Source organism: Pezoporus occidentalis, unplaced genomic scaffold, assembly GCF_034315485.1.
Source record: "Pezoporus occidentalis ecotype Australia unplaced genomic scaffold, CSIRO_AGI_Poc_V1 ctg45, whole genome shotgun sequence".
Taxonomy (NCBI): Eukaryota; Metazoa; Chordata; class Aves; order Psittaciformes; family Psittacidae; genus Pezoporus; species Pezoporus occidentalis.
The window spans coordinates 6357619-6377486 of record NW_026915780.1 but is presented as its reverse complement, the minus strand read 5'-3'; the positions used below and the strand labels follow the sequence as shown (position 1 = coordinate 6377486).

Here is a 19868-nt window from a genome sequence, read left to right as displayed (position 1 = left end):
TACCTCCTTAACAAGAAATAATGTTAAAGATGTGGAGTGAGCAGCGGTTGGAGGTGTTCCCTAAGCCCGATTGTCTTCGTTACATGGTAGATTGTAGTCATAATCCAAGAGGTCTTCTCTGTGGATTTCCCAAGTATCCTGGCCAGGATGTTGAGAATCCTGGGTTTTAATAGTAGCCGACAGAACAGTGCATGAATGGGTCTCCCTTTCACTGAGAGAGGGATTTGCTGCCCTGTGATTTGGTCAGATACTGAGGCACTCAGTCTCAAGCAATGCCCATAGCAGTGTTGCCTTTTGTCCTTCCATTTTGGGGGTTTCATATCATTCCTTGCCTCTTTGCAGGCTAAAAGAGGGGCATCAAGCTTGTCCTCCACCCTCTTTGCTGTCAGGTCCATCTCTGCATCCATCTCCGCAAAATGGACATTTTTATGTTGTGTGTCCTGTGGAAGTGAAAGAATGTCTAAACCTAGTATTCAACAGTGGAAAAATGGTCAAAGCAGTAAATACAGAACAGGAACTGAGAACAATTTGTGTCAGGCTGTTCCTCTTGAAAAAGAACGCAAGGTTTTAACTTACCTCCATGTTAATATATTTCTTGTAGCACTGGGAGACCTTTAGTGCTGCAATTGTTAGTGTAACTTGTTCAAATATTTCAAGTTCCCACCTCTTCTCATTGTTGACATGGAAAAACACTTCAAACTTATCTAATCAAAGGCTCATGAGCCGTCATGTCCCGGAGGCAGCAGAGACAGGCCTGATAAACACAGAAACCACATTTGTTAGCGCTGATACAGCTTCTGCTCTGCTCCTGCCTGCTGAACCACCCACCGGCACCTCGATCCGCTGGAGCCCTGCTGACCACCATGATTCCCCCTGGGTCTGTCCAGGCAGAACAGCTCACAGACAAGCCTGGATTCCTTTGGGAAAGCACACCCTGAGGGGCTGCTGCAGCCAGGCTCCAGTGAGGAAGCAAACTGCCAGACTCTGCTTGAAATGCATACGGCAAAGAGAATGCACTTCAGGACATGCCACTGACGGCAGTTTCAGTGTTCGCCCTGCACATGAGCAGTGGGTGACACTGATTTACATGTGTATGTGAAGCGAAACAAGCTTTATAAGGCCAAGGAGTAACATGGGAATGCAGACAGGCAACGCTTTTGGCTTTCAGGCATGTCACTTCCTGACAACTAAAGCAATAGGACACTGTGGTAGAAACACAGTGTAACAGCATCGGTTGCTGGAGCCTGGGTTACGATGCTCAGCTTCGTCACTGCTTCCTTTAGGAAATGTCCTGTCTCTGAGCGATTCAGAGCCCAAGGCAGGAGCAGTAGAGGGGGAAGGGATAACTGCTGGCCCTGCTCTGGTGTTTCGCAGCATGAAGAACGTTCAGGAAGTTGAGAGCATCATCTGCTCTATGGTGCAAGCTTTCCAAGCAACTTTGATCAGTTTTCTTAGGCACAGTGGTCCCCTCAAGTTTTGATTAAAGCAACACCTGCCTCAATGAAAAGCAGAGCCCTTTTAGCATTTTAGCATAGTATTTTATCTTAGCTGCTGTTATTGCTCACAGAAACTTCACCAAGTCCATTGGATTTGAGGAAACAAGCAGTTGTGTGTGACCTCTCCATACCTGCAGCCTTACTCCAAGCTCCGCATCCCTGTTGTTCTGCCAAGAACCAGGAGAGGGTGCTATTAAATTTGGCAATCACTTGGCTTCTCCGGAGAGAACCACATCCCGCAAAATGCCTTTCCCAGTTTCTCCCCGCTCCCCCGTCCCAAACCCCTTCCCACCGGCTGCTTCTAACCCGACTGAAATAGCTCTGTCACACCGATTCAGCGCTGACGAAAAGCATCTTTCACCTCATTACAGCCCAGCTCCTCAACTGGAGCCATAAGGAGTTGCTCGCATGGCACAACTGCACGGTCACACAGAGCCTTTGATAAAGGGTGGCCCACAGCTTGGTTTTAGCTGTGCCTCTGCCAAAAGAGCCCTCGGACATAAGGTGTGTCGGACTTACAAGAGGGACTGCCTCTGGGATGGGGAAATGAACACAGTCACATAAACAATCGTTCTGGTGGGTCAGGGACAGACTTTGGCAAAATGAGGTGACTCTCATACTTGCTGTGCTGGTTTAGGATGAAAAAAGTTATAAACAATTTATAAAAGGGGGAATATATCCATGGTCAGCTTTGAACCACAGCCATAGCATCACAGAATTATTTGGGACCTTTCTCTGCATCAGTGACCTAATTAGTTTTTAGCTCAGATGCCGACACTGCCCACTTGAAACCAATCTGAATCTTCAGTAAGAATATAAGCACATCCCGAACTGTTATCCAAACATGAATATTCAAACCATTTTCTTTCTCCCTCACTATAGTTTTTCAAACCCTCCTTCTCTGTATCAACTTGAAGCAGGCACGGTGGAAGAAATGCACAGGAAAAAAGAAATGGGAGGAGATGAAGAAGGTACGAGGAAGCATCTTCTGTTGTTCAAGTGACTTTCTGCAATTTGTTCTGACAACAGCTCGCTCAGAAGTGAAACCGACTGTCATCCCATCTTCCAACAGAAAAACACTATGACAGAATATGAGCAACTGTGTTAACAGGGACTGAAAGCAGAAAATGGGATAACTGGGATATGAAGCAATCTTGTCCCAAACTGTGTTCAAACATAAAACAACTGTCAGTGCACAGATTTGGTGTATTTGTAGGATAGTTTAATTTTTAGCTGAGAAACACACAACAGGGTAGAGTTTAAGGCATGCAATCAGGCACAAAATTTCTCTTGCTTGCTTTCTGTGCTCAGACCTTCAGTGTAAGTTCTACGAACAGGAGTAGATACTACCTTTAATCTCTATGTCAAGCAACTCTGAGTACACACTCACAGTCTGAGGTTCAATGCAATGTTTGCAGTCGCTCCTGGAATGCATGAGTTACCTATTGGAAACTCAGTTCTTTCCTTGCGTGATTTTTTTCTCTGCCATGTACAGAAAAAGTCATTTCATAAGGTAAATTCGATCAGTGAGAATATCAACAGAAGCAAAATAACCTTCTCCACGTATATACATGCTGCAACTACAGACATCTTGCATGGCTTTACTTTGATTGCTCTTTCACTGGGTAATACAGGTAATAGGAAAAACCCTTTGATTCCTGCACCTCACAAGTTTTCTTCTAAAAACCAAACCAAAACCAGACACTACAAAGACACATCAGTGGGGTAGTGAACTTTGCAAAAGAGCAATTCAAAGATTAGAATTGTGTGGATTTAGGTATATTGAATTAGAAACATCGAGGTATTGAAATAAACACCACAAGCACTGAGATGCTGCAAAAAATACATTTCCATTTGAGTAACTTTTGGTTAGTAGTAGTAGTGTAAAGCACCTTTGTGTCTACTATGGGGCAGTTGCTCTTAACAAGCAAATAAGGCAGTACCTGACAAGGAGCATGTTGCCAAGGAAAATGGTGTTCATAAGCAGTTACAAATGAGTATTTTCTCCCTTTAATGCCCCACCATTGTTCCTACAGCTTCTGGGTTTAGTTTTTATTATTATTATTATTATTTTAAAACATGATAGTCAAAGACTCTTCTCCCTTACTCGTGCATTTCTAAAATCAATATGATTAAAAATTAATCTACTGTGCATCCATGTGATGAATGTGGTAAGAGCTCATTCTGTGGTTTTCCCCATGAAGGTCCCCGTCCTGCATTTTTCAGTATCACTAAGACTTTTGCTGCAATTACTGGGAAGAGACAAATCCCAACTCCTAAATGTCTTTAAGCTGCCCACGCCCAAGGACTCAGTGGTATCAGAAGTTCCATCCTCTGCTGTGGCAGGCATTAAGAGTTTGTTATTACAGTGAATTTTCAAAAGAGGTAATCCTGAGATTACAAATAGTTGGCAAGTCCAGAACTGGATGGTCCCATTTCCTAAGCCCCATCCCAACAAAAAGATTCATGCATGGGTTTACCTCATTCCTATAGAGCAAAGCATTAAAATACAACTTAAGCATGAGATCAACTACTACTGAAAGTGCCTGAAGGAAGATTAGGACTTCACCATTAAGCCCTTTGAGAGCACAAAGGGAAAATTAAGTGCATACCTTAAAACATGCATATGGAGGCACTGACCTCTTCTTTGATCTTCTAAACCACACAGGCCATTTAGCTCTGAGGGAAGAATCAGAACGCCTGATCCCACTCTTAACATCTAACTAAGAAAGAGCCCATGGAAACAAGTTTCTTTACACATTACTTGCAAGAGTGACTCAGAGTTAAAAGAAATAATCAAGTCTGCCAAGTGAGTTTGCAGCCTCAAAAATTACAATCTAGACTTAAATTTTAAAACCTTGATAGCAACCGTAGCGTACAAAACATATAGAATCATAGAAGAGTTAGGGTTGGAAAGGACCTTAAGATCATTCAGTTCCAACCCCCAACCTGGCCTTTCTGACAAAAAAGAGAACTATAAAATGATCAAAGGCTAACTGGGCATTTAGATTAGCTGGCACATCAACTAACGTTCAAGGAAAGCAGTGGAAAACTAACTGAGTAAATAATGAGAGAATATGAAACAGCTACACTACACACTGCGAAGCTTGCAAATAGAGCACATAGCTAATGGGCTTTCCCAACTTCAACTGCAATCTTGCAACACTGCAGTGAATTAACTCAAAACTATATGAACACATGAAAAATTGTATGCCTAAACGTGCTTTGCAGCTCTGACACAGTCCCAGGACAACATGGAAGGCTCATTGGGAGCGTCTTCCTTTACCACCATTTCACCTTGGATTGCTTTGAGCAGGAATAAATTCCCACTCCTCTCAAACTTGGTGTAAAGGGCTAAACCACAACGTCAAGCTCCTGTTCCATTGCAGCTCTCAAAAGTTACATTAGGAAACCCTGAAATAATTCTCTGGGGCAAACAAAATCAGGCAAGGTGATTTTAGCAGATTTTAGTAAAACAAAGCCAGACTTTGTTGGTTGGTCCTTTGCCAAAGTATTCTTGCTGCACAGAGCAAGACTGTTCAGGAGACATAGGAGGGACCAGATGCTTCCCCATACAGGCATCTGACACTGATGTTATGCTGACATGCAGGATGTGCCCTGGTCAAGCTTTGCTGAAATCAGTGCTTTTGTTCCTAAGGGGATACAGGTTATCCCATCCTCTGAAGAAGGTGATTGTCTACTGCACAAATACTGAGGAAATCATTACTAGAGAAGTGTTTGATTCAACAATAAGGGCAAAGCAAAACAGGTCACCTTGAAAAAACAAAGTTACATAGGAAGGGATTGGATTCTACTGAGCTTAATCCTGAAAGATGCTGTCCCTTCATAATTAAGTTTGCTACGAATGACTCATCCACAAAGTAACGTGCAATTTACTCCTCAGCAGCTTCTCCCAGCAATTCAGGATGTAAAACCCAGTCACAAATAAAAATTACAAGGCAAAAATAGAAATCCAGGCACCCTATTTCCCATTTCTCATAATTATGAAGCCTCACAAAAGAAAATACAAAAACTGAAAGCATTTTAGCTTGTGAAATATGAAAGGCAATTCATGCTATGGAGGAATACCTCAGCCTTTTATGTAGGAAACAGTCCTTCCATGAGCACTTTGTTACTAGCTATCATGCAAAAACAATTAGTCGTTCAAGCAATTAAGAAGGTAAGTATCTCCTAAGAAGGTTTTGAGCTTTTCAAGCCCTAAATGCAACTGCTATAAACCTAGACTGTTCCTGAGTGTAATTTAGTCGTTGTATTGCTCCTCCTGAAGGGATTCATCGTATCATGTGTTGTAAATTCTTGACGCTCTTTTAGCTGTGGTCTGAGCCTCTGGTGAATTCTCCTCTTGCTCCTCACACTTCTTATGGTTTAGGAATATGTCTGACTTCAAGAAGCGGCTGTAGCTGTCGTATTTCATGAGATTGAATATCTGGTAAGAGGGGGGAAAAACACAAAAACAATGGCCTAAGTAAAACTAGATTTTAAATGAGGACAACATATGAATTCTAATGCATTTTGGTTGTGTTAGTACTAAAGCACCACTCCAAAGCATGACATTAAAACACATTTCAATCACTCAGAAGGGGCTGCATGTAGCAAACCATACTGTAGATTCTACAGTCACTCTTTTCTATAGCATCCATATTAATTTAAGAACCAGATTATGATTTTCACAATAGCCACCTTTGAAAACCTTATAGTGAAGGTGGAAGGCCACATGCCAAGGTCACTAGGTAGGATTTTACAGCTGATGATAAGATAACTGCACAAGTGGACAAGTCAGGACATTACCTGGTCCCCTTCCACTGCAGCTTTAAGGCTGCAGAGCCACCAGGAGCAAAACCCAGTGAGGGTCTCCTTCTGGAAGGGCAGTTGGAAGATATTCAGAGGGATGAAGAACAAAAGGTACCTTTTAGGCACCCTTTTGACTGCAGTTACTCTTGAGCATTACAGAATAGCTCATTATACATGCACAGCACTGGATAATTAAGAAAAGCCTCTAAATAATTTACACAAATACTGAAGCTGCAAACTGAATCTAGGACTGAAACAACTGGTTTAATCCATGTTCTTAAACTTATGCTGATCTTCCCATCCCTTTTAGGCTACTACCCAACCAAATGCCAGGAATGGTCTCAGGCCAGACCAGAAATGCTGCAGGTACCTGCCACAAAGAGCTGATCTGGTACAGATGGAATTTGTCAGATAAAATGTGGCTTAAAGCTAGTGAGGGATTAAACTTATGCCAAGACCTGCCCTTCCTCTCATAGCCAGTGCACAGCCAGCATGGAAGCATGAAGGCAGTGCTGAGTATAGCTTTTCTCTCCTGGGCTTGAGTTTAAGCCCATCCCTCAATATAACTGTTTTCTGTCCTATTTATAACCATTTCAGACAAAAAAAGACCAAAAACCTAGAACTCATTTGGAGTTCTCTGAAAACAAAAGGGCTTGGGAGAGGAGCTGAGAATCTGTTCAGGTGTCAAGGTCAGGACTATATTCTGCTTGGTCTTGAAACAGAGGGGAAGGAAAAAGTAAACCTCAAAACTACAATTGAGGAAAACCAAAGCCTACATTATCCTCTGCCTATTATTTCAGTGGCAGGGCCTCTCTGAGTCATGCTTCGTGACTGATTACATTTTATGGCACTCAGAGTAACTAAATTTCCAAGACTTGTTTCTGAATTGTGACCTGCATGAGTGGATAATCCACGTGTGGATAACTGGAGCTTTACCTTTACAGGCCTCATTTCTAACTGAAAGTACAACTGGGTAAAACAATTGTAAGGAGGAAAAGAAGTGATAATCATAGAATCCTAGAATGGTTTGGGTTGGAAGGGACCTTAAAGCTCATCCAGTTCCAACCCCTGCCATGGGCTGGGACACCTTCCACTAGAGCAGGGTGCTCCAAGCCCTGTCCAACCTGGCCTTGAACACTGCCAGGATAACATAATCTGCATCTGCTTTATCATTTCATGTCCTCAAGGAACCTGGACAGGTAAAGGCTGACACATAAAACTTGACTGTTCTTATCTGTGCATTTGCTGAAATATCCTCCTGAAAAATAAATTACATGAAGCATTTTACTAACCACTGTTTGTTCACATATTCTAATAGTTACGTTCATGTTTAAAACAGTGGAAATCTAGCTTTATAAGCTACATATTGGAAGACTAAAAATCCCCAAACACCCTCTTGATGTAGACACAAATCAATGCAGTTAAGTCAAGTCAAGTTACACCTCTTGCCATTGGCTAACTACAACTTAATTTTAGACCTCTCTTTTTCCTAGTGTCATTTATAGCATCTCCTAGCGAGAAAGAGCACTAAGGTCAAATCTGCAGGAGTCTGGTCAACCAAATGCACAGAACAGAAAGATTTCTTAATCACATGCAAAGGCAGAATTCTCTTTTTCCCTCCTCTCCTCTCATCACCTCTGTGGATCAGGAACATTTAAACTCATAAATATTTTGAAATCTACAGATTTCTATGAATCATTCTAACACCATTCAGGATGAACAACTGCCTGCAAGCTGCTTGTTTAAGGCCATCCCACCAGCACATCCCACAAACACACCCAACAAGCAGACCCATTTTAATCAGCAGGTCTCTGGACCTGCTTTATACTTCAGACACACAGTGCCAGCAGTAGTTAACACTGTTCTTTAGAGAACAAATTATACCATTCTCCATACCTTTATAAGGATTGAAAACTAGGGAAGATTATAACTCTTTCTGAACTATTATTACCTACCAGCAATAAACAGAAGCTTCAAGCAGTGGAAACCTGCAACAACACATAGATGCTTTGCATTTGGTTTTAGAAGTTCACAGACTTCCTTCCTACACTAGTGGGATTCCTCTACCACTGGTCTAACATGTTTCCAGTTCAGGTATTACTGATCTCTGGCTGTTCATGTGCATGCTCATTTATTTGAACTCCAGTGGTCTTCTTCAACTTCACTTTCATAATCACTCATGCTGAAGGGCAGTGCTTAGATGTACCAGCACTTTCTTTTTCCCTTCCCCCAAATCAGAAGTTCTTCCATGAAAAACTTTGCTTCTTCACATTGAAATTGAGTTTCAGACATTTCCACTGCTAATGACTTGGAACCTGCTTGAAAGACAGCAGAGTCTTTGCTCCTCAGACCAATTCCACTGACCGAGCCAGTGCCCAGCTAACATACACAATACCTGATGTGAAATGGGTTGAACACACTATTTAAATCAGAGTGCTGTTTCTCTACAAAAGAGCCAAATGGAAAATACAGGTAGTCCTGAGGATGGTACAGAAATTAAAAGCAGTACAGACTGCAAGTGCTGGAAAGCTGCAGATAAGAGTGACTCACTTCCTAACTTAGGCATTAAAATAAGCTAAATAACAAGAAAATTTACCACCAAAAGACACGCCTGCAAAATGCCACTTAATTTGTACCAGACCTCCCAAGTTCTTTAGGAAAAAGCAAAGCAGATACCAACTACTCTTTTAAGTTCTGTATGTTACAGAAGAGGCTTTTTAGGAAATTGCATTATATTCATATCAATATAAATACCAAAACAAAGCAAAGTGAAGACTCTCGAGCTCTCAAGGAAACCAGGGGCAACTATGGAAACAAACATCAGCAATGACTCAGCACAAGTGAATACACAGGAAAACGTAGGCACAAAGATAGTCAGCTGGGTGATTCTCAAGCTACTGGCACAGGAATCTGGGAGACAACTTCATCCAATTTTCCAGGAAAGTCCTGAACTGCCTTAGAATGGTTGTGCCAAGACTCTTAACTAATCGGTCAGAGTTATATGGAGCCAAAAACCTTGGGTATGGTGTATCCATCCTTGGAGCAGCTGCACTAATATCCCCAGTATGAAACAACCCAGCTCCATGTGTGCTTATTCATTCCATGCCACAGGCAGCAGTAGGCAGATTCCCAACTTTCCAACACTAGCTTACGGTTAAAAGGCAGAGTCCATTAAAAGCAGACAAAACCCAAAAGAAACTGAAGAAAATAACTTTACCTGGTCCTGGAGCTTCTGAAACATGAGAGGATGAGGTGTCTCCAAAATGGTCTCGCTCAGACGGGACTGCCCTTCAACATTGACCTGGGAAGAAGCTTTACTGGACAGGAAAGTCATGTAAATTTCTTTAGCCTTTTCCTGCATCTGCAAAAGGACATATTTATTTAAAGAATTATTTGCTGGGGGAATATGCTCATACAAATATTGTTAATGTTTTGTTGAAGGCTGCTCCAAGTCACTTTTTGAGGTTCAGATCCTAAAATCAAAACACAGTCTGAATTACAAGAGAGAGCAAGTAACAAAACAAAACGACATAGATTAGCTTATTTGTGTCTATTCATTTGTACTGAAGGGAAAACATCTCTCAGGCCAAATCCTGCACTGCCATGAGTGGAAGCAATCAGCATTCAACCCTTTGGTGAAAGAGCTGGCCTTGTCTTCAGTATTTAGAAGACTATTTTTACTAACAGATAATCAGCATGCTCAAGGAACCCAGAAGAAAACAATGTGGAAACTTACTGCAAGGCAAAACTAAACAAAGTTAGTGTATAATCCATGCTACTGCTAGATAACTGCCATACTACATGCTCTTTCATAACTACATTTTTACTTCAGGGTAGCTCACATGCAACAGTGACTACATGATTAAAGAAACCCAACAGCTTGGTTAACGGTAAAGATAAGACTCTCAAGAGCCTCTGAAAACTGATAAATAAGGGTAGGTGTGACTTGCACAAAGCTGTTTGTGTTTGCCTTTATTTCAGCATTCTCTTCATAAATCAGTAATAGTGATAACACTTTGACTCAACCTAGCATCTTTAAGCTTCAAAGCAGTAAATGAGTGGTCACAATCCTCTGCAATTCAGTGCAAGCTCCCTCTTGACCAGCAGGTTGGATAAGAAAGCCAGTGTGGGAGAAGAAAGCCAAGCCTCCCTGCTGCAATCTGTATTCTGCACACTGAAAACCAGCCCCATGCAGCAGCAGGCACTGTACAATCCTGAGCCATGGGTACTCATCGTCATTCCCCATGGCACATCTAATGAGCAGCTACATCACCACACCAGCATCAGCTAAAGGGCTGTGTTTTTGATGGGAAGTGGGCTTGAAGAAGGAAGCATTTAAGCCCTTGCCCGTGAAGGAGTCAGAATGTCTTTCATGTTTTACAGCTGAGAATCAACATTTGGGGACAATTAGAAGAAAAGCTACACGTGTTTGACAATTCCCAAGGCCTAAAGAGTTAACTCTCTCACTGCTGAAGGGAACATGTATTTTCCAGTATTCCTTTTCAAAACACATTATCCAGCTGATGGGTAGATCATATGCCAAGTGCACTGGGTCACAATGAAGTGTTTAAGATGATGTCCCAGTGTCACAGAGCAGGAAGGACTGTGTCAGCTGTGTCTGTTCTACATGGGCAGTTAATCCAATCAATAAGACTGAGTTTAACTGGTAAAGTTAATACCTTGATGCAGACACAGTAAAGGTACCTTTACCTATTATCACAATACTGACTGTCAGCCCTACCTAAATAACTTTTGAACCTGCTGTCCAATTCCAATCGTATCTAAGAGGGGGAGCAAAGGACTGAGAAGTAATTAACCTCCTACTGATTCAATTGAAAAGAGCGGTGAGAGAAAGGAAAGGGAGAAGAAAAGCTGCAGTGCATCTTCAAAAGTTATCTACTCTACCTGAACTGCCAACATATACTTAGCTGCTGCCTAATCTGTGCACACATAGCTCCACATCAGCCACAACACAAGGTGCTGCTTGCCCAAGTAACACAGAAGCAACCTGGGCACTGTACAGGAGTACTGGAAGGCTTGAGGGGAAACATGAAACTAGAAGTACTGTGAGGAAGTTTAAAGAACATGGGGGGAACAAGAGAATTGTGTGGGAGGTTGGTGAAATGGGGAGGATCTCTGGATTTGGTGAGGAAGAATGATAAAGGAAGTGAAAGGGCTCTGGTAGAGACAGGGGGTTGCTGGAGAGACACAGGGGACCTGACCTTACAGTAATGGGGAAATACGGAAATGCACAACTAAACATTACAGGTTCTGCTGTCCATGGAACAACGGCTATGTCTATGCTTCAGTAGTTTCAGTTTAACTGCAATTATGTTTTTAAATAAAGTTACAGCTATATATGTTATAAACCAGTATGTTTATGCATCCCCCAAATGACATTCAGGGAGAGCCAGGTTCAGGCGGAAAAGACAACAATGGTCCCAGTCAGTGCGTGGCATTCTTTGTTCTGTGTCAGCCTGAAACTAATGCCCCAGCACACAGGACTCTGCTCTGGAATTTAAACAACACTTAAACTGGGATCTTGTTCACAGGTGGTTATTAAAGGATTTCTGGCACTTTTCACTCACATCTGTGTGCTCACCCCAGCATCCGTGCCAGATTCCCATTTGGAGTACAGAGTTCTGTCTACAGAAATCCCCCTCACTATTTCAAGTGGATACAATCTTCTTTCCCACTTCCTTTCCTAAGGTCACACTAAGCTCTGAAGCATGTGTGCTTCCCAAATGAAGTGAATGGAAGTCCCAGATGCTCATCAGTACAGACTCCAGCAGTTAGCAGCTGTGCAGCATTACCCAGTCTTGCTTAGCCATTGCCACATTCCACATGGGAAATGGCAGAAGAAACTCTTGAATAGGTATAGTTTGTTCTGAAATTGTTCTCTCCAAAGCTTGACATGGGTATTTTGATGGGTTTGAGCAACAGCTGTAAAGATTCCTTGTTGTTTGAAGCATTTATTACAATCTATAATTTATTTTTAAAGCTCCACTGCTAGAGAAGAAACATTTAAACCTTGGGAAGTAGCACAATGGACACGTTGTTTGTTTCATCAACAGTCACAAACACAGCAGCGTATGACTAACTCCAATAAAACATTTAAAGCTCAATTTTATTCCCTTAGCCCCACCACTCCCATTTCAATAATTAAATGTGTCCCAAGATGAGGACCATATGGGTGGCAGCAGAGCTCACTGCTACAAGTGGACTTGACCTAATTCCTTCCTCAAGTCTTCACTAAACATTAAAATTTCTATTTTAACTTCAATTTTAAAGGAATATCCTTTCGTTTAAACTACAGAGATGTGTCTCGAGCTGAGGGGAGGAGTTTGTGCCTTCCTGCTGCAAGAAGATAGGCTGAATCCAAAACCTGCCTAGACCAGTGATGTAGTTTGCTTGCTGCCCTGATGCAGATGCTGAAAACCTGCCCTGCTTCCTGAAATGAGCATGAGTTTTGCATTAGCTCACCCAAACAGGAAAACAAACACAAACTCATGGAGTAGTCTGGTCTGAACTCCATTTCTGCCTTCTGACTAAGCGTTCTCACCACTAGTCTAGAGCCAACACAACAGTCAAGAGCCTGGCTTCTTCTTGCCAGCACTCCCTTTGGTCCCAAGGTCCAGATGTATAGCGGCACACATTCAAGAGGAAAGGAAAGAGAGATGTATCTGTATCAGATCTGCCTGTGTTGGCTTGATAAAGTCAGCTTCTAGGCAGAGCCTGCGTGACTGTGGTTAGAGTAAGGACTGAACCAAATTTAGTAAATCTTGAGGAGAATCCCAAGATATTTCCTTAGAACAGCACTAACACAATTTGCAACCAACAGAAAGCAGGAGCAGAGAGAGCCTGCATCTACCTGTGAAGACAAGAAAGGACATGAGGGAAGGACAGAACATTTACTGAGCCCACCAACTTAATGATACACCAGTCTACACAAAACCAAACACTGCTGCAGGCTGACACAGAAGGGATGACAGTAACACTGGGCACTATGAACGTAATCCATTGGCCAGGTAGCCACCTTTGTGCAAGTTTAAACCGACCAACAAAACCCCCACACTCGTACTCTCATGTCAAGTACTGAAAAGTTTATTTTATACTTTAAAAATAGGGGGAAAAAATGCCATTCAGTCTGGGTTAAATTGAACTCAGCTTCATCTGACCAAAAGTCTAAGTGTCTATGAGCTAGTTTCTGTGGTAAACCAGTTTTAATGAGAAGCAGGTTATAAAACAAATAAAAAGATGCTTTTAGAATATCTTGCTCACATCAGATAGACACAAACTGATTTCTGCAAGAGACTTTCAGAAGACAAATTCATGCTTCGTGCTATCATAAGCACTGAAAAGATTTCTGGGTTTAGTGCTTTTTCTAGCTTTGTAAAGTATCTAAACAAGGCCATTCATAAGAAGCAGCTATAAAAACCTACTGTAAGTCTGTGCTATTCTAAAGCACATTCATTGTAACCAACTACAATAGCTTTGGCAGTTCTAGGCTCCAGATTGATCATGCTGTGTAATGATGGGTACTGAATAATTGAGCTAAATGGAACCTAGTTAAGTCTCTGTCCATTCATTCAAGAATCACTAGGCCACTATCTCTATATTTCATTTTCCCATTTCCTGTACTTGCATGTGCAATCCTGAAATAGCTAGAAAGATGGAAATTATTCAGCAAGAGAAAATATGACTGTTATCCCTTTGCAAATTGGGGAAGCTTAAAGAAGGACTTCCCACTTTCATTTCCATTTTAAAATGCAGTTTGATACCTGTCCAAGGGGTCTCAAGAAAAGGCAAGGACCCTGTAAAACCTACAAAGCAAAAACAACTGCCGTGTATAATGCAAAGCCTTCTTCCTATCTGCGTTTGTAGAGGGAAGGGAAGCAACTAAACACTCAAATCTGAAGTAGTGCTGAACATTACAAAGAGTACAGTCAATCTGAATATGTTCCTCTTCTTGAAAAAATACTATTTTTGTATTTTTTATGTATTTATCAATACCAAAAAATATTCACAACTGAAACAAGCAAATTGTTGTGAGGGGGATGCTTTTCCAGTGCAACATAGAGAATATTTACAGAAAGTAAAGCCCCCTCTCAAAAATATGTTTTGTTGAAAATCAGGAAAATGCACTGGGAAACAGTTTCAGCTGAAAATATTTGACTGACCTTAAGAGAGCTATGCCTGCACTTTATAACCATAGAATCCCAGACTGGTTTGTGTTGGACCTTTTGAGGTCATCCAGTTCCAACCCCCTGCCATGGGCAGGGACACCTTCCACTAGAGCAGGTTGCTCCAAGCCCCTGTGTCCAACCTGGCCTTGGACACTGCCAGGGATGGGGCAGCCACAGCTTCTCTGGGCACCCTGTGCCAGCACCCCAGCACCCTCATGGGGAAGAATAATGCCCCCAGGAGCCCACTTCCCACCCGATTCCTATTCCCTGACAGTTCTGATGGTAGACAAAATCTGCATGGTCCACTTGAAGCAGGTTTAAGTGGTATCTTCCCAGCCTCACCTCCTCATGGTACTCTACTTATTTTGGCAAGAAGAGTGCAAAAGGGGCTGTACATTTGCACCTGTAGCCTTCTAAAATGTTCCCTTTGGCAACAAGAGCTGCACACATGTGAAAAGCATAAAGGTGGGATTTTAAAAGTAAGGGCTTATGTCATTTAGGAGTCTGACTCTCAAGGGCAGTGATGCTCAGTTGGAGTTTCGAAACTAGTTCATTCCATTCTCACAGAATCCTCATCTCAAAGGTCAAATAAATTTGGAATTTCTCAAAAATAATAAAAATCACAAAAAACTGTTTCAGAAAGAAGCAAACCAAGCACAGTATATTTTAGGCATGACTCTGTAGGCTCCAAAGCCTAAATATGAAAGCGGATTCTGTGCTCCTGATGGATCTCAATGTAGACCAAGATCTAAGCAGTGGAAAAAACTTACTAGAGGTGGCTTGTTGAAGAATTTCCAAGAGAATATTTTCTACTACAAAAATACAGCTCTCATGAAAATGAAATGCTCTGCAGACATTGATTGCAGGTATCAATTTGAATACATATTTAAATTGTATTTAATTTCAATACATATTTAAACAAAAAAAGCCTAAATGAGCCCTCAATTTCTTTTGTTTTGTAACTTGATAAAGCAAAACTTTTCCTGTTGGTATTGTAAAACACTTTGCTGATTTTATGTTCCACTAAAGCATTCTACTGGTGTGTATTTTCATGTAGTGGCTGTTATGCTTTAAATAAAAGTCTTGAATGAAACATCTTTATATTTTCAAGCAAGATGATGCAACATCCCTGAATGAAACCTTCGGCTATTCCCAAGCAACAACAGAAAGTTCAGAGTTTTCATAACATGGGAAACATGACAATTCCAGCATTTTGTTTTCATTTTGTTTCCAAACAATCCCACCACTGCGATCTCAGTGCAATTCCTTCAGATCTATTTATTCACACTCACATGAAGCACGTTATGCAACAGAAATGTTACAGCTTCAGCTCTGCTATGGAAGTTGTTGACAAGTACAGCTTACTTAGGAAACATTACCTGTTTTTTCCCCTGTGTTTTCTTAAACTCTTCACATGCTAACCAGAACAAAACATTTTCTTCACTAAATTCCTTCTTTAAAAACTCCTAGGGAAGAGAAAAACAAACAAACAAAAGTTAGGATCCAATTTCTCAATTGTTTTTCTCTCTTCCTACTATAGCTATTAAAACTAGACCCCGGGCTTAGCTTTACCAGGGTATGAGTTTCCATAGCATAGTATAACAGAACCACTGCATTAGTGCATCCGCAGGCTACCGAGGCACAAATGAACAAACTTATTGAGCACTCTGAAAGTGCATTCCAGGAGAATGAGCAGCTATATTTAACCTCAGAGCACACCAGTAACTAATAAGAAGAGCTTCTTCAGTCTCTCTGAAATAACATGAGTGTTTTTACAGTCATTACTCAAAGGGAAATCCAAAAATACATTAATTCATTAGCAGGTGAATATAACGAACTATTTTAATGAGTCACAGATCACTTGAGACTCTTATCTAGTCTCTTTCTGATTTTTAATGAGTAAAATCACTACAAATAGAAGTGTTTCTAATCAACACTGGCAATTCATTTAAGTAAACTAAAGCAGAAGATGTATTTGTGTTCTCTAGACAGTGCTTAAACAAAGCACATTTCTCCAGAAGTGAGGCATGTTTTAAAATGAGGAGAAAAAATTTGTATTAAATCTGTTTATAAAACATGATTGAAATGTTTATAGCTCTGAGATCGTCAGTTTTCTCTTTCAAATGTTAGAAAATAGAGAATAAGTAAAGCCAAGAATTAAATAGTACCAATATTACTTTTTTTTCCTTAAGAATTCTAAATCCAAGTGGTTTGTGCTTCTATTTTACATCACTTTCCAAACCAGTCTGCCAGTAAAACATTTTATCCCAGTGCATTTTATCAGTTCTTGGTGTGGCAAAACCATACTGAAGTAGGTAGTTCCTATTCCTATAGCTAGTATGGCAAGAAGGCCTTGAAAAACCAACTCACCACCCTCACCCAACTAAGCCTCAAGCCTGTGTTTAGAGCTGCACCAACCCACACTTTGTAGTAAACTTGAAGGAAATTCTCTTCAGTACAGCTGCTGCAACACAGAGTAAGAGCCACACAGTTACCAAGCTCAGGAGCTGTTAGCGATAACTCATTGCTTAAGGACAATGTATGCAACTAAAGAGTGCAGGAACAGCCCTCAGTGATAAATAATGCTTGGCAAAAGAGATGGGTGGCTCAAGGACTGTAGTTTATCCAACAGTTACTTGTTAATCCTTGTAACAGCTGATAGAACCAATTAGAAAGATGCAACCAAAAAATCATCCATTGCCTTAGGAGAGCAAGCTGCAGTAGCAGTGGGCAAAAGGCACTACCTTAGAAGCCCAGCGAGTGCCACAGCTCCAACTCTGCCCATCTGCTCAGGCTACTTATCTGGAAGTATGCACACCTATGTGCTTACAGCAGTGGCACCATTTACCCTGAGACTTAATTCAGCTTTAAATCCTAGTTTCAGTTTATTTAAATATCCATAGTTAATACAGCCACCCTAAATCGTTTCACTCCTTCTGGATCTTCGAGGAGGCTCTCCAGTGATGTAGCCCATTTTGAGGTTCCTTTCAAGGTTTGGTGGCTGCTGCTTGGGTGCCCCTCGCTGTCATTTATCTCTGGGAAAAAAATGGGGAAAAAAAGCCATTTTAGTTAGAAGTGATGAATGTCACATACATGTCTCCCCCACTGCCCTTTGCACTCCCGGATTACAGCTGCTCTCTTAAAAGAAACACCATAAACCTGAAATTAAACACACACATACTTGAATTCTGCTTTGCTTGTAAGGAGGCAGAAATGCCTTGCAGTGTTATAACTCATGAGCATGTAAGTAGGTGCTGTCACTGGTTTATAGGAGTTCAAGCATTTTTTCTTGCTCGCAGAACACAGTGACCGCAGCCTGCATGGTAAAAGGACCATTTGCTTCTTTTGTCCTGGCACTGTCAATGCCTTTGGCTTCTATAAAGCAAATCCTGGGCAGTCACACACATGAAATGTATTCTGAAGAAAAGGATCATCACTGGAGGTTGGGAAAAGGCAAAGAGAGAAAGAAAAGTAATGCTTTGTTTAGTGGGAGAACAAGTGCAGTATGTTAACCCAGTCTAAAGGCAGGAAAGATGGCAGGAGAGCCTCAGTCCAGCTGAGTTGACCTGTTACTGGGCAAGTGGTATCTGGGTGGGTTTTATGTTTCCTTGTTTTCAAGTCCACTGAAACACTGCTTTTTTAAGGACTATGCCCACACCTTACCTGCCAGCCAGGTTTCTCACACACAGGACAGAAGGGATAAACCTTGAGTTTTTGGTTGAATTATGCTGCATCCAAGGCTGGTGATGCCAAAAAAAAAAGGTATGCTGGCTACCCATCACAAAACCTGTTACTTGGGAAAACTCCAGGAATTTTACCTCTTATCTGATAAACCCTAGAACAGACATAAGGTATGTGGCTTCTTTTCCTCTCACTCATGAAATGCTCAGGGAGTGCAGGTCATGGAGAGTCAGGCTAAGAGCTCCACATCAGGTCAAGGCACACTGGAAAGGTGCAAAAAGTTCCTTCTGTAATCAACAAAAATTCTATTTATTGTTATAACAAATATAGAACTCTGCTGTTTTTGTGAGACCCCCCCTGCAGTCCTGCGTCCTCCCAACACAAGAGGGATGTGGAGCTGTTGGAGTGAGTCCAGAGGAGGCCACAGAGATGCTGTGAGGGCTGGAGCAGCTCTGCTCTGGAGCCAGGCTGAGAGAGCTGGGTTGGGTCAGCCTGGAGAAGAGAAGGCTCCTGAAGGGGAGACCTGAGAGCAGCTCCAGTGCCTAAAGGGGCTGCAGGAAAGCTGGAGAGGGCTTTGGACAAGGGCCTGTAGGGACAGGCCAAGGGGAATGGCTTTAACCTGCCAGAGGGGAGACTGAGATGAGCTCTTAGGCAGAAGCTCTTCCCTGTGAGGGTGCTGAGGTGCTGGCACAGGGTGCCCAGAGAAGCTGTGGCTGCCCCATCCCTGGCAGTGTTCAAGGCCAGGTTGGACACAGGGGCTTGGAGTAACCTGCTCTAGCGGAAAGTGTCTCTGCCCGTGGATGAGTTTTAAGGTCCCTTCCAACACAAACCAGTCTGGGATTCTACAATACATTCATTCTTCCCTACCAACTTATTGGGGGATTTTCCTAACTTCTACTTAAGTTCTGGTAAAAACCCTTCCTCCCTCATGAAACTAAACTTCAGCCAGCAAGTATCTCAAACATTATCTATGCAGAGTTATACCATCAGACACCCTTTTCAGCTGGTAGCTAGAATGATAAACGCTAAGGTTAAAGCCCTACAACATACTGGCACAACAGCAAAGCCTGCTGAGTTTTTGTTAGTAGAGACCTGTAGAGTCTATTTGTTTTTCTAACAGTGAGATGGCCACTGTTGGAAATGAATTAACATCTCCTCTTCTCCCTTGAGAGAAGTTAAGGTTTCTATACAGGAGAAATTACAGAGCTGGAAAAGAGGTAAACTTTCTGGAGCTGTGGATTTCATACCCATTGCCTAATGCTGAGTGATGTACACTGATGCCCTAAGTAAATACAGCTCTATAAGAAAGGACAGCATCTAAAATAATCAAGCAAATGTAGATCCTGTCCCTCCTCTGCCTGCCCTGCTCTCACTATGTAATGCAGATACAGCACTAACCTGAAATTTCTTACACAGTGAATGCATGACCCTGTGCCTGCACAAAACCTCTCAGAATCCAAGATCTTACCCGTTTGGGTAAGGACTGTGACAGACTGGCCTCCAAAGCAGCACGTATAAGCTCTGTATATACATACACACACATATATATATATAGATATATAGATATATATAATCTCTGTATAAGCAAGTATAAGATCTGTATAAGAAACACACAGTCTGGTAAAGGCCAAGAATCGACACCTGAGAACTGTCTGAGCCCACTACTGCATACTTCATACATTAACACAAGAGC

The 19868-nt window shown here is 41.8% G+C and overlaps 1 protein-coding gene across 3 annotated transcripts in view; it reads right to left on the bottom strand.

Annotated features, from left to right (window-relative positions):
• Positions 1–2696: 2696 nt before the first annotated feature.
• RGS10 (regulator of G protein signaling 10) overlaps positions 2697–19868 on the bottom strand; it is a 65622-nt gene continuing 48450 nt past the window's right edge. For all 3 annotated transcript variants that reach the window (XM_062635325.1, XM_062635324.1, XM_062635323.1), the window contains 4 exons: positions 17411–17529; positions 15874–15960; positions 9526–9669; positions 2697–5943 (listed from right to left, as the gene is read on the bottom strand). In XM_062635325.1, the coding sequence (XP_062491309.1) occupies positions 5797–5943; positions 9526–9669; positions 15874–15960; positions 17411–17529 (497 nt within the window). In that variant the 3' untranslated portion in view covers positions 2697–5796. The remainder of the gene's footprint in view (positions 5944–9525; positions 9670–15873; positions 15961–17410; positions 17530–19868) is intronic.